The 13,153-nt window shown below is 40.7% G+C and overlaps 1 protein-coding gene across 1 annotated transcript in view; it reads left to right on the top strand.

Moving 5' to 3' along the window:
- FAM184B (family with sequence similarity 184 member B) overlaps positions 1-13,153 on the top strand; it is a 127,491-nt gene that overhangs the window by 70,077 nt on the left and 44,261 nt on the right. Inside the window, exon 7 of the mRNA XM_061191260.1 lies at positions 6,253-6,360. Coding sequence (XP_061047243.1) covers positions 6,253-6,360 — 108 coding nt within the window. The remainder of the gene's footprint in view (positions 1-6,252; positions 6,361-13,153) is intronic.

Raw genomic sequence — 13,153 nt, 5'->3', positions numbered from 1 at the left:
TAGCAGAGTCATTTTCACAATGTTTATTCTTCCAATCCAAGAACATGGTATATCTCTCCATCTGTTTGTATCATCTTTAATTTCTTTCATCAGTGTCCTATAATTTTCTGCATACAGGTCTTTTGTCTCCTTAGGTAGGTTTATTCCTAGGTATTTTATTCTTTTTGTTGCAATGGTAAACGGGAGTGTTTTCTTAATTTCACTTTCAGATTTTTCATCATTAGTGTATAGGAATGCAAGAGATTTCTGTGCATTAATTTTGTATCCTGCTACTTTACCAAATTCATTGATTAGCTCTAGTAGTTTTCTGGTAGCATCTTTTGGATTCTCTATGTATAGTATCATGTCATCTGCAAACAGTGACAGCTTTACTTCTTCTTTTCCGATTTGGATTCCTTTTATTTCTTTTTCTTCTCTGATTGCTGTGGCTAACACTTCCAAAAGTATGTTGAATAATAGTGGTGAGAGTGGGCAACCTTGTCTTGTTCCTGATCTTAGTGGAAATGGTTTCAGTTTTTCACCATTGAGGACAATGTTGGCTGTGGGTTTGTCATATACGGCCTTTATTATGTTGAGGAAAGTTCCCTCTATGCCTACTTTCTGCAGGACTTTTATCATAAATGGGTGTTGAATTTTGTCGAAAGCTTTCTCTGCATCTATTGAGATGATCATATGGTTTTTCTCCTTCAATTTGTTAATATGATGTATCACGTTGATTGATTTGCGTATATTGAAGAATCCTTGCATTCCTGGAATAAACCCCACTTGATCATGGTGTATGATCCTTTTAATGTGCTGTTGGATTCTGTTTGCTAGTATTTTGTTGAGGATTTTTGCATCTATGTTCATCAGTGATATTGGCCTGTAGTTTTCTTTCTTTGTGACATCTTTGCCTGGTTTTGGTATCAGGGTGATGGTGGCCTCGTAGAATGAGTTGGGGAGTGTTCCTCCCTCTGCAATATTTTGGAAGAGTTTGAGAAGGATAGGTGTTAGCTCTTCTCTAAATGTTTGATAGAATTCGCCTGTGAAGCCATCTGGTCCTGGGCTTTTGTGTGTTGGAAGATTTTTAATCACAGTTTCAATTTCAGTGCTTGTGATTGGTCTGTTCATATTTTCTATTTCTTCCTGGTTCAGTCTCGGCAGGTTGTGCATTTCTAAGAATCTGTCCATTTCTTCCAGGTTGTCCATTTTATTAGCATAGAGTTGCTTGTAGTAATCTCTTATGATCGTTTGTATTTCTGCAGTGTCAGTGGTTACTTCTCCTTTTTCATTTCTAATTCTATTAATTTGAGTCTTCTCCTTTTTTCTCTTGATGAGTCTGGCTAATGGTTTATCAATTTTGTTTATCTTCTCAAAGAACCAGCTTTTAGTTTCATTGATTTTTGCTATTGTTTCCTTCATTTCTTTTTCATTTATTTCTGATCTGATCTTTATGATTTCTTTCCTTCTGCTAGCTTTGGGGTTTTTTTGTTCTTCTTTCTCTAATTGCTTTAGGTGCAAGGTTAGGTTGTTTATTCGAGATGTTTCCTGTTTCTTGATGTAGGCTTGTATTGCTATAAACTTCCCTCTTAGAACTGCTTTTGCTGCATCCCATAGGTTTTGGATCGTCGTGTCTCCATTGTCATTTGTTTCTAGGTATTTTTTGATTTCCCCTTTGATTTCTTCAGTGATCACTTCGTTATTAAGTAGTGTATTGTGTAGCCTCCATGTGTTTGTATTTTTTACAGATCTTTTCCTGTAATTGATATCTAGTCTCATAGCGTTGTGGTCAGAAAAGATACTTGATACGATTTCAATTTTTTTAAATTTACCAAGGCTTGATTTGTGACCCAAGATATGATCTATCCTGGAGAATGTTCCATGAGCACTTGAGAAAAATGTGTATTCTGTTGTTTTTGGGTGGAATGTCCTATAAATATCAATTAAGTCCATCTTGTTTAATGTATCATTTAAAGCTTGTGTTTCCTTATTTATTTTCATTTTGGATGATCTGTCCATTGGTGAAAGTGGGGTGTTAAAGTCCCCTACTATGATTGTGTTACTGTCGATTTCCCCTTTTATGGCTGTTAGTATTTGCCTTATGTATTGAGGTGCTCCTATGTTGGGTGCATAAATATTTACAATTGTTATACCTTCCTCTTGGATCGATCCCTTGATCATTATATAGTGTCCGTCTTTGTCTCTTGTAATTGTCTTTATTTTAAAGTCTACTTTGTCTGATATGAGAATTGCTACTCCAGCTTTCTTTTGATTTCCATTTGCATGGAATATCTTTTTCCATCCCCTCACTTTCAGTCTGTATGTGTCTCTAGGTCTGAAGTGGGTCTCTTGTAGACAGCATATATATGGGTCTTGTTTTTGTATCCATTCAGCCAGTCTGTGTCTTTTGGTGGGAGCATTTAATCCATTTACATTTAAGGTAATTATCGATATGTATGTTCCTATTCCCATTTTCTTAAATGTTTTGGGTTTGTTATTGTAGGTGTTTTCCTTCTCTTGTGTTTCTTGCCTAGAGAAGTTCCTTTAGCATTTGTTGTAAAGCTGGTTTGGTGGTGCTGAACTCTCTCAGCTTTTGCTTGTCTGTAAAGGTTTTAATTTCTCCATCAAATCTGAATGAGATCCTTGCTGGGTAGAGTAATCTTGGTTGTAGGTTTTTCTCCTTCATCACTTTAAGTATATCCTGCCACTCCCTTCTGGCTTGCAGCGTTTCTGCTGAAAGATCAGCTGTTAACCTTATGGGGATGCCCTTGTGTGTTATCTGTTGTTTTTCCCTTGCTGCTTTTAATATGTTTTCTTTATATTTAATTTTTGATAGTTTGATTAATATGTGTCTTGGTGTGTTTCTCCTTGGATTTATCCTGTATGGGACTCTCTGTGCTTCCAGGACTTGATTAACTATTTCCTTTCCCATATTAGGGAAGTTTTCAACTATAATCTCTTCAAATATTTTCTCAGTCCCTTTCTTTTTCTCTTCTTCTTCTGGGACCCCTATAATTCGAATGTTGGTGCGTTTAATGTTGTCCCAGAGGTCTCTGAGACTGTCCTCAGTTCTTTTCATTCTTTTTTCTTTATTCTGGTCTGCAGTAGTTATTTCCACCATTTTATCTTCCAGGTCACTTATCCGTTCTTCTGCCTCAGTTATTCTGCTATTGATCCCATCTAGAGTATTTTTAATTTCATTTATTGTGCTTGTCATCGTTTCTTGGTTCCTCTTTAGTTCTTCTACGTCCTTGATAAATGTTTCTTGCATTTTGTCTATTCTATTTCCAAGACTTTGGATCATCCTTACTATCATTATTCTGAATTCTTTTTCAGGTAGACTACCTATTTCCTCTTCATTTGTTAGGTCTGGTGTGTTTTGACCCTGCTCCTTCATCTGCTGTGTGTTTTTCTGTCTTCTCATTTTGCTTATCTTACTGTGTTTGGGGTCTCCTTTTCACAGGCTGCAGGTTCGTAGTTCCCGTTGTTTTTGGTATCTGTCCCCAGTGGCTAAGGTTGGTTCAGTGGGTTGTGTAGGTTTCCTGGTGGAGGGAACTAGTGCCTGTGTTCTGGTGGATGAGGCTGGATGTTGTCTTTCTGGTGGGTTCGTCCACGTCTGGTGGTGTGTTTTGGGGTGTCTGTGGCCTTATTATGATTTTAGGCAGCCTCTCTGTTAATGGATGGGGCTGTGTTCCTCTCTTGCTAGTTGTTTGGCATAGGGTGTCCAGCACTGTAGCTTGCTGGTCGTTGAGTGAAGCTGGGTCTTGATGTTGAGATGGAGATCTGTGAGAGATTTTCGCCGTTTGGTATTACGTGGAGCTGGGAGGTCTCTTGTGGACCAGTGTCCTGAAGTTGGCTCTCCCACCTCAGAGGCACAGCCCTGATGCCTGGCTGGAGCACCAAGAGCCTTTCATCCACACGGCTCAGAATAAAAGGGAGAAAAAATGGAAAGAAAGAAAAAAAGAGGATAAAATAAAATAAAATAAAGCAATTATAATAAAAAATAAGAAAAAAAATTATTAAGAGTAAATTTATTAAGAAAAAAAATTTTTTTTAATTTTTAAAAATAGATTTATTAATTTTTTATACTAAAAATAAGAAAAAAATTATTTAGAAAAAATTTATTAAGAAAAAAAATTCTTTAATTTTTTAAAATAAAAAATATGAAAAAACTTATTAAAAATTTTTTTTTATTTTTTTTAAAAATGGAAAATAAGGAAAAAATTATTAAGAAAACATTTATTAGGGAAAAAAAATTTTTAAGCCAAAAAAAAAAAAAAAAAAAAAAAACGGACGGACCTAACCCTAGGACTAAGGGTGAGAGCAAAGCTATACAGACAAAATCTCACCCAGAAGCATACACATCTACACTCACAAAAAAAAGGAAAAGGGGAAAAGTTAATATATCCTGCTCCCAAAGTCCATCTCCTAAATTTGGGATGATTCGTTGTCTATTCAGGTATTCAACAGATGCAGGCACATCAAGTTGTTTGTGGAGCTTTAATCCGCTGCTTCTGAGGCTGCTGGGAGAGATTTCCCTTTCTCTTCTTTGTTCGTACAGCTCCCGGGGTTCAGCTTTGGATTTGGACCCGCCTCTGAATGTAGGTCCCCTGAGGGCGTCTGTTCCCCGCCCAGACAGAACGGGGTTAAAGGAGCAGCTGATTCGGGGGCTCTGGCTCAGTCAGGCCGGGGGGAGGGAGCGGTACGGAGGAGGCGGGGCGAGCCTGCGGCGGCAGAAGCCGGCGTGACGTGGCAGCAGCCTGAGGCGCGCCGTGCGCTCTCCTGGGGAAGTTGTCCCCGGATTACGGGAGCCTGGCCCGGGCTGCACAGGCTCCCGGGAGGGGCGGTGTGGAGAATGACCTGTGCTCGCCCACAGGCTGTTTGGTGGCGGCAGCAGCAGCCTTAGCGTCTCATGCCCGTCTCTGGGGTCCGCGCTGATAGCCGCGGCTCGCGCCCGTCTCTGGAGTTCGTTTAAGTGGCGCTCTGAATCCCCTCTCCTTGCACGCCGGGAAACGAAGAGGCAAGAAAAAGCCTCCTGCCTCCTCGGCAGCTGCAGACTCCCTCTCGTGCACCCTCCCGGCTAGTTGTGGCGCGCCAGACCCCTCAGGCTGTGTTCACGCAGCCAACCCCAGTCCTCTCCCTGGGATCCGACCGAAGCCCGCGCCTCAGCTCCCAGCCCCCGCCCGTCCCGGCGGGCGAGCAGACAAGCCTCCCGGGCTGGTGAGTGCTGCTCGGCGCCGAGCCTCTGTGCGGGAATCTCTCCGTTTTTCCCTCTGCGTCCCTGTTGCTGTGGGATCCGCGCTGATAGCCGCGGCTCGCGCCCGTCTCTGGAGCTCGTTTAGGCGGCGCTCTGAATCCCCTCTCCTTGCGCGCCGCGAAACAAAGAGGCAAGAAAAATTCTCTTGCCTCTTTGGCAGCTGCAGTCTTTTTCCCGGACTCCCTCCCGGCTAGCACCGAAGCCCGAGCCCCAGCTCCCAGGCCCCGCCCGCCCCGGCGGCTGAGCAGACAAGCCTCTCGGGCTGGTGAGTGCTGGTCGGCACCGCTCCTCTGTGCGGGAATCTCCGCTTTGCCCTCCGCACCCCTGTGGCTGTGCTCTCCTCCGTGGCTCCGAAGCTTCCCCCCTCTGCTACCCGCAGTCTCTGCCCACGAAGGGGCTTTCTAGTGTGTGGAAACCTTTCCTCCTTCACAGCTCCCTCCCACTGGTGCAGGTCCCATCCCTATTCTTTTGTCTCTGTTATTTCTTTTTTCTTTTGCCCTACCCAAGTACGTGGGAATTTTCTTGCCTTTTGGGAGGTCTGACGTCTTCTGCCAGCGTTCAGTGGGTGTTCTGTAGGAGCAGTTCCACGTGTAGATGTATTTCTCATGTATCTGTGGGGAGGAAGGTGATCTCCGCGTCTTACTCTTCCGCCATCTTGCCCCTCCCTCCGTTCCTTTTCTTTACCAACTAACTTTGTAAAAAAGAAATAGGGTGGCCTTTCAGGAACGGTATGAAAACTAATGGAAACCATACTACAGCTCTGGTATAGTTATGTGGATGTGAATAATTTAAAGAGAAGTGTGCAATATTGTAAACCTGCCAGGCTCATCTTCTTCTGGAGAGACGAAGCAACTAGCTAATTAGAAATGGCCTCTGTAGAAGCACGTCTGGGATTTGTCTAGTGGGGCACAGTCCCCAGAACTGATTGACCCAAGGGAACGAGTCCCAGATTAATGACCACAGCCGGGTGATAGGACTTTGCTTCATTGCTGAATGTTTCTATTCTTCTGTTTTAGGTTTTAAGGCTGGAAGAATTTATCCAACAGAATAATGTACATCCCCCGAGAGGCAATGAATGGCCCCAAGAATTGGACTGCCAGCACTGCAACATTTTAGAGACCCAGGTAACCTCTAGCTTTTTCTGCTTTAATTAAGGATATTTTTCTTCTTCTTTTCAGCACTTTGGTGTCCCCAGTGACACACGCTGGCATTAATGGGCTCTTTTATTTCCCCCCTTAGAGCTGCCAAAATGCCTGAAAAAAAAAATCATTATAAAATCAATTTGCAAAAACCACGACGAAAATAGAGTTCTGAGTAATTATCCACATGGTTTGAAAAAGAACAGTGCTTGTCAGATGACTCTTCTCTCCCTCTCTGAGAGCAGCCTGGCTGGCAGATCAAGGGGCACTGGACTAGAGTGGGGTCTTTGGTTCTGCCCAGCATGAAGCGTAACAGTAATCATAACTTCCCCTCAAGTGCATGTTGAGAAGCTTGGGTTGGTTCACCATGAAACTCGGCTCTCATCCGACCCTCCTGGGTCTAGACCGTGATCCCTCCATGAGCTTAGTTCTAGAGAGAAGTACAGACCCCTCCTACATAGAGTAGCAGGAGGAACCTTGATGAGTATCAATTCCACTTGATTCAACTCAACATGCACGTTCTTCGTTCATTCTGCAGTCATCTGTGAAATACACAACAAGAGCCAGCCTCTGAGCTACATGCTGGACGGGAGAAATATATATAAACAAAGGGCTTTAACACAATGTGGACATTTAGTAATAGAATTAAACATCTGGTGCTGTGTTTTCTATTAAGCAACTGTTATGCACTTTACAGGTATAGTTTGTTCTTTTTTTTAAAATTTTATTTATTTATTTATTTTATACAGCAGGTTCTTATTAGTCATCCATTTTATACACATCAGTGTATACATGTCAATCCCAATCTCCCAATTCATCCCACCACCACCACCACCCACCGCCACTTCCCCCCCTTGGTGTCCATACGTTTGTTCTCTACATCTGTGTCTCTATTTCTGCCTTGCAAACCGGTTCACCTGTACCATTTTTCTAGGTTCCACATATATGCGTTAATATACAATATTTGTTTTTCTCTTTCTGACTTACTTCACTCTGTATGACAGTCTCTAGGTCCATCCACGTCTCTACAAATAACCCAGTTTCGTTCCTTTTGATGGCTAATATTCCATTGTATATAGGTACTACAACTTCTTTATTCATTCCTCTGTTAATGGGCATTTAGGTTGCTTCCATGACCTGGCTATTGTAAATAGAGCTGCAATGAACATTGGGGTGCATGTGTCTTTTTGAATTATGGTTTTCTCTGGGTATATGCCCAGTAGTGGGATTGCTGGGTTATAGAGTAATTCTATTTTTAGTTTTTTAAGGAACCTCCATACTGTTCTCCATAGTGGCTGTATCAATTTACATTCCCACCAACAGCGCAAGAGGGTTCCCTTTTCTCCACACCCCCTCCAGCATTTGTTGTTTGCAGATTTTCTGATGATGCCCATTCTAACTGGTGTGAGGTGATACCTCATGGTAGTTTTGATTTACATTTCTCTAATAATTAGTGATGATGAGCAGCTTTTCATGTGCCTCTTGGCCATCTGTATGTCTTCTTTGGAGAAATGTCTATTTAGGTCTTCTGCCATTTTTGGATTGGGTTTTTTGTTTTTTTAATATTGAGCTGCATGAGCTGTTTATATATTTTGGAGATTAATCCTTTGTCCATTGATTTGTCTGCAAATATTTTCTCCCATTCTGAGGGTTGTCTTTTGGTCTTGTTTATGGTTTCCTTTGCTTTGCAAAAGCTTTTAAGTTTCATTAGGTCCCATTTCTTTATTTTTGTTTTTATTTCCATTACTCTAAGAGGTGGGTCAAAAAAGATCTTGCTGTGATTTATGTCAAAGAGTGTTCTTCCTATGTTTTCCTCTAAGAGTTTTATAGTGTCTGGTCTTACATTTAGGTCTTCTTTGATCTATTTTGAGTTTATTTTTGTGTATGGTATTAGGGAGTGTTCTAATTTCATTCTTTTACATGTAGCTGTCCAGTTTTCCCAGCACCACTTATTGAAGAGGCTGTCTTTTCTCCATTGAATATCCTTGCCTCCTTTGTCATGGTTTAGTTGACCATAGGTGCATGGGTTTATCTCTGGGCTTTCTATCCTGTTCCATTCATCTATATTTCTATTTTCGTGCCAGTACCATATTGTCTTGTTTACTGTAGCTTTGTAGTATACTCTGAAGTCAGTGAGTCTGATTCCTCCAGCTCCGTTTTTTTCCCCTCAAGATTGCTTTGGCTATTCAGGGTCTTTTGTGTCTCCATGCAAATTTTAAGGTTTTTTGTTCCAGTTCTGTAAAAAATGCCATTGGTAATTTGATAGTGATTGCATTGAATCTTTAGATTGCTTTGGGTAGTAGAGTCATTTTCACAATATTGATTCTTCCAATCCAAGAACATCATATATCTCTCCATCTGTTTGTGTCATCTTTGATTTCTTTCATCAGTGTCTTATAGTTTTCTGAGTACAGGTCTTTTACCTCCTTAGGTAGGTTTATTCCTAAGTATTTTATTCTTTTTGCTGCAATGGTGAATGGGATTGTTTCCTTAATTTCTCTTTCTGATCTTTCATTGTTAGTGTATAGGAATGCAAGAGATTTCTGTGCATTAATTTTGTATCCTGAAACTTTACCAAATTCATTGATGAGCTCTCGTAGTTTTCTGATGGCATCTTTAGGATTATCTTTGTAAAAATATCATGTCATCTGCTAACAGTGACAGTTTTACTTCTTTTCCAATTTGGATTCCTTTTATTTCTTTTTCTTCTCTGATTGCTGTGGCTAGGACTTCCAAAACTATGTTGAATAATAGTGGTGAGAGTGGACATCCTTGTTTTGTTCCTGATCTTAGAGGAAATGGTTTCAGTTTTTCACCATTGAGAATGATGTTTGCTGTGGGTTTGCCGTATATGGCCTTTATTATGTTGAGGTAGGTTCCCTCTATGTCCACTTTCTGGAGAGTTTTTATCATAAATGGGTGTTGAATTTTGTCAAAAGCTTTTTATGCATCTATTGAGCTGATCATATGGTTTTTATTCTTCAGTTTGTTAATATGGTGTATCACATTGATTGATATGTGCATATTGAAGAATCCTTGCATCCCTGGGATGAATCCCACTTGATCATGGTGTATGATCCTTTTAATGTGTTGTTGGATTCTGTTTGCTAGTATTTTGTTGAGGATTTTTGCATCTATATTCATCAGTAATATTGGTCTGTAATTTTCTTTTTTTGTAATATCTTTGTCTAGTTTTGGTATCAGGGTGATGGTGGCCTCGTAGAATGAGTTTGGGAGTGTTCCTTCCTTTGCAATTTTTTGGAAGAGTTTGAGAAGGATAGCTGTTAGCTCTTCTCTAAATGTCTGAGAGAATTCACCTGTGAAGCCATCTGGTCCTGGGCTTTTGTTTGTTGCAAGATTTTTAATCCCAGTTTCAATTTCATTACTTGTGATTGGTCTGTTCATATTGTCTATTTCTTCCTGGTTCAGTCTTGGAAGGTTATACCTTTCCAAGAATTTGTCTGTTTCTTCCTGGTTGTCCATTTTATTGGCATAGAGTTGCTTGTAGTAGTCTCTTATGATGCTTTGTATTTCTGTGGTGTCCGTTGTAACTTCTCCTTTTTCATTTCTAATTTTATTGATTTGAGTCCTCTCACTCTTTTTCTTGATGAGTCTGGCTAAAGGTTTATCAGTTTTGTTTATCTTCTCAAAGAACCATCTTTTAGTTTTATTGATCTTTGCTATTATTTTCTTTGTTTCTATTTCATTTATTTCTGCTCTGATCTTTATGATTTCTTTCCTTCTGTTAACTTTGGGTTTTGTTTGTTCTTCTTTCTCTAGTTCCTTTAGGTGTAAGGTTAGATTGTTTATTTGAGATTTTTCTTGTTTCTTGAGGTAGGATTGTATTGCTATAACCTTCCCTCTTAAACTGCTTTTGCTGCATCCCATAGGTTTTGGATCATCGTGTTTTTGTTGTCATTTGGCTCTAGGTATTTTCTGATTTCCTCTTTGATTTCTTCAGTGATCTCTTGGTTATTTAGTAATGTATTGTTTAGCCTCCATGTGTTTGTGTTTTTTATGGTTTTTTTTTCCCTGTAATTGATTTCTAATCTCATAGCATTGTGGTCGGAAAAGATGCTTGATATGATTTCAGTTTTCTTAAATTTATCAAGGCTTGATTTGTTGACCCAAGATATGATCTATCGTGGAGAATGTTCCTTGTGCACTTGAGAAGAAAGTGTAATCTGCTGTTTTCGAATGGAATGTCCCATATATATCAATTAAATCTATCTGGTCTATTGTGTCATTTAAAGCTTGTGTTTCCTTATTAATTTTCTGTCTGGTTGATCTGTCCATTGGTGTAAGTGAGGTGTTAAAGTCCCCCACTATTATTGTGTTACTGTCAATTTCCTCTTTTATAGCTGTTGGCATTTGCCTTGTGTATTGAGGTGCTCCTATGTTGGGTGCATATATATTTAGAATTGTTATATCTTCTTCTTGGATTGATCCCTTGGTCATTATGTGGTGTCCTTGCTTGTCTCTTGTAACATTCTTTGTTTTAAAGTCTATTTTATCTGATATGAGTATTGCTACTCCAGCTTTCTTTAGATTTCCATTTGCATGGAATATCTTTTTCCATCCCCTCACTTTCAGTCTGTATGTGTCCCTAGGTCTGAAGTGGGTCTCTTGTAGACAGCATATATATGGGTCTTGTTTTTGTATCCATTCAGCAAGCCTGTGTCTTTTGGTTGGAGCATTTAATCCATTCACATTTAAGGTAATTATCGATATGTATGTTCCTATTACCATTTTCTTAATTGTTTTCGGTTTGTTTTTGTAGGTCCTTTTCTTCTCCTGTGTTTCCCGCCTAGAGAAGTTCCTTTAGCATTTGTTGTAGAGCTGGTTTGGTGGTGCTGAATTCTCTTAGCTTTTGATTGTCTCTAAAGCTTTTGATTTCTCCGTCAAATCTGAATGAGATCCTTGCCAGGTAGAGTAATCTTGGTTGTAGTTTCTTCCCTTTCATCACTTTAAATATTTTGTGCCACTCCCTTCTGGCTTGTAGAGTTTTTGCTAAGAAATCAGCTGTTAACCTTATGGGAGTTCCCTTGTATGTTATTTGTCATTTTTCCCTTGTTGCTTTTAATAATTTTTCTTTGTCTTTAATTCTTGTCAGTTAGATTACTATGTGTCTCGGCGTGTCTCTCCTTGGGTTTATCCTGCCTGGGACTCTCCGCGCTACCTGGACTTAGGTGGCTATTTCCTTTCCCATGTTAGGGAAGTTTTCAACTATAATCTCTTCAAATATTTTCTCAGGTCCCTTCTCTCTCTCTTCTCCTTCTGGGACCCCTATAATGTGAATGTTGGTACATTTAATGTTGTCCCAGAGGTCTCTTAGGCTGTCTTCATTTCTTTTCATTCTTTTTTCTTTATTATGTTCTGTGGCAGTTAATTCCACCATCCTGTCTTCCAGATCACTTATCCGTTCTTCTGCCTCAGTTATTCTGCTATTGATTCCTTCTAGTGTATTTTTCATTTCATTTATTGTATTGTTCATCTCTGTTTGTTTAATTCTTCTAGGTGTTTATTCTTTAATTCTTCTAGGTCTTTGTTAAACATTTCTTGTATCTTCTCGATCTTTGCCTCCACTCTTTTTCCGAGGTCCTGGACCATCTTCACTATCATTATTCTCAATTCTTTTTCTGGAAGGTTGCCTATCTCCACTTCATTTAATTGTTTTTCTGGGGTTTTATCTTGTTCCTTCATCTGGTACATAGTCCTCTGCCTTTTCATTTTGTCTATCTTTCTGTGAATGTGGTTTTCGTTCCACAGGCTGCTGGATTGTAGTTCTTCTTGCTTCTGCTGTCTGCCCTCTGGTGGATGAGGTTATCTAAGAGGCTTGTGCAAGCTTCCTGATGGGAGGGACTGGTGGTGGGTAGAGCTCAGTAAAACTTTAATCTGCTTGTCTGCTGATGAGTGGAGCTGAGTTCCCTCCCTGTTGGTTGTTTGGCCTGAGGGGGCCCAGCACTGGAACCTGTCCGGGCTCTTTGGTGGGGCTAATGGTGGACTCTGGGAGGGCTCACGCCAATCAGTACTTCCCAGAACTTCTGCTGTCAGTGTCCTTGTCCCTGCAGTGAGCCACAGCCACCCCCCGCCTCTGCAGGAGACCCTCCAACACTAGCAGGTTGGTCTGGTTCAGTCTCCTTTGGGGGTCACTGCTCCTTCCCCCTGGGTCCTGATGCACACACTACTTTGTGTGTACCCTCCAAGAGTGGAGTCTCTGTTTCCCCCAGTCCTGTAGAAGTCCTGCAATCAAATCCTATTAGCCTTCAAAGTCTGATTCTCTGGGAATTCCTCCTCCTGTTGCCAGACCCCCAGGTTGGGGAGCCTGATGTGGGGCTCAGAACCTTCACTCCAGTGGGCAGACTTCTGTGGTATAATTGTTCTCCAGCTTGTGAGTCACCCACCCAGCAGTTATGGGATTTGATTTTATTGTGATGGCACCCTTCCTACTGTCTCATTGCAGCTTCACCTTTGTCTTTGGATGTGGGGTATCTTTTTTGGTGAGTTCCAGTGTCTTCCTGTTGATGATTGTTCAGCAGTTAGTTGTGATTCCGGTGCTCTCGCAAGAGGGAGTGAGCACACGTCCTTCTGTTCCGCCATCTTGAACCAATCTCCTCGTCTGTTCTTTTAAACTGAGTTTTCTTTTCAAAAAGATAACCTACCTACAAAGCACAGAATTCATAAGGTGCATAAAGGTATACAGTGAAAAGCGTGCCCCCTCCCCCAGTTCCCTGTCTGTTTTATTTTGTTTTACCTCTTCTTGTATCTCCTTTCATAT

Source organism: Eubalaena glacialis, chromosome 5 (genome assembly GCF_028564815.1).
Source record: "Eubalaena glacialis isolate mEubGla1 chromosome 5, mEubGla1.1.hap2.+ XY, whole genome shotgun sequence".
In the NCBI taxonomy this organism is placed as follows: domain Eukaryota; kingdom Metazoa; phylum Chordata; class Mammalia; order Artiodactyla; family Balaenidae; genus Eubalaena; species Eubalaena glacialis.
The sequence above is the reverse complement of the archived record's forward strand: the minus strand, read 5'-3'. Positions and strand labels throughout refer to the sequence as shown.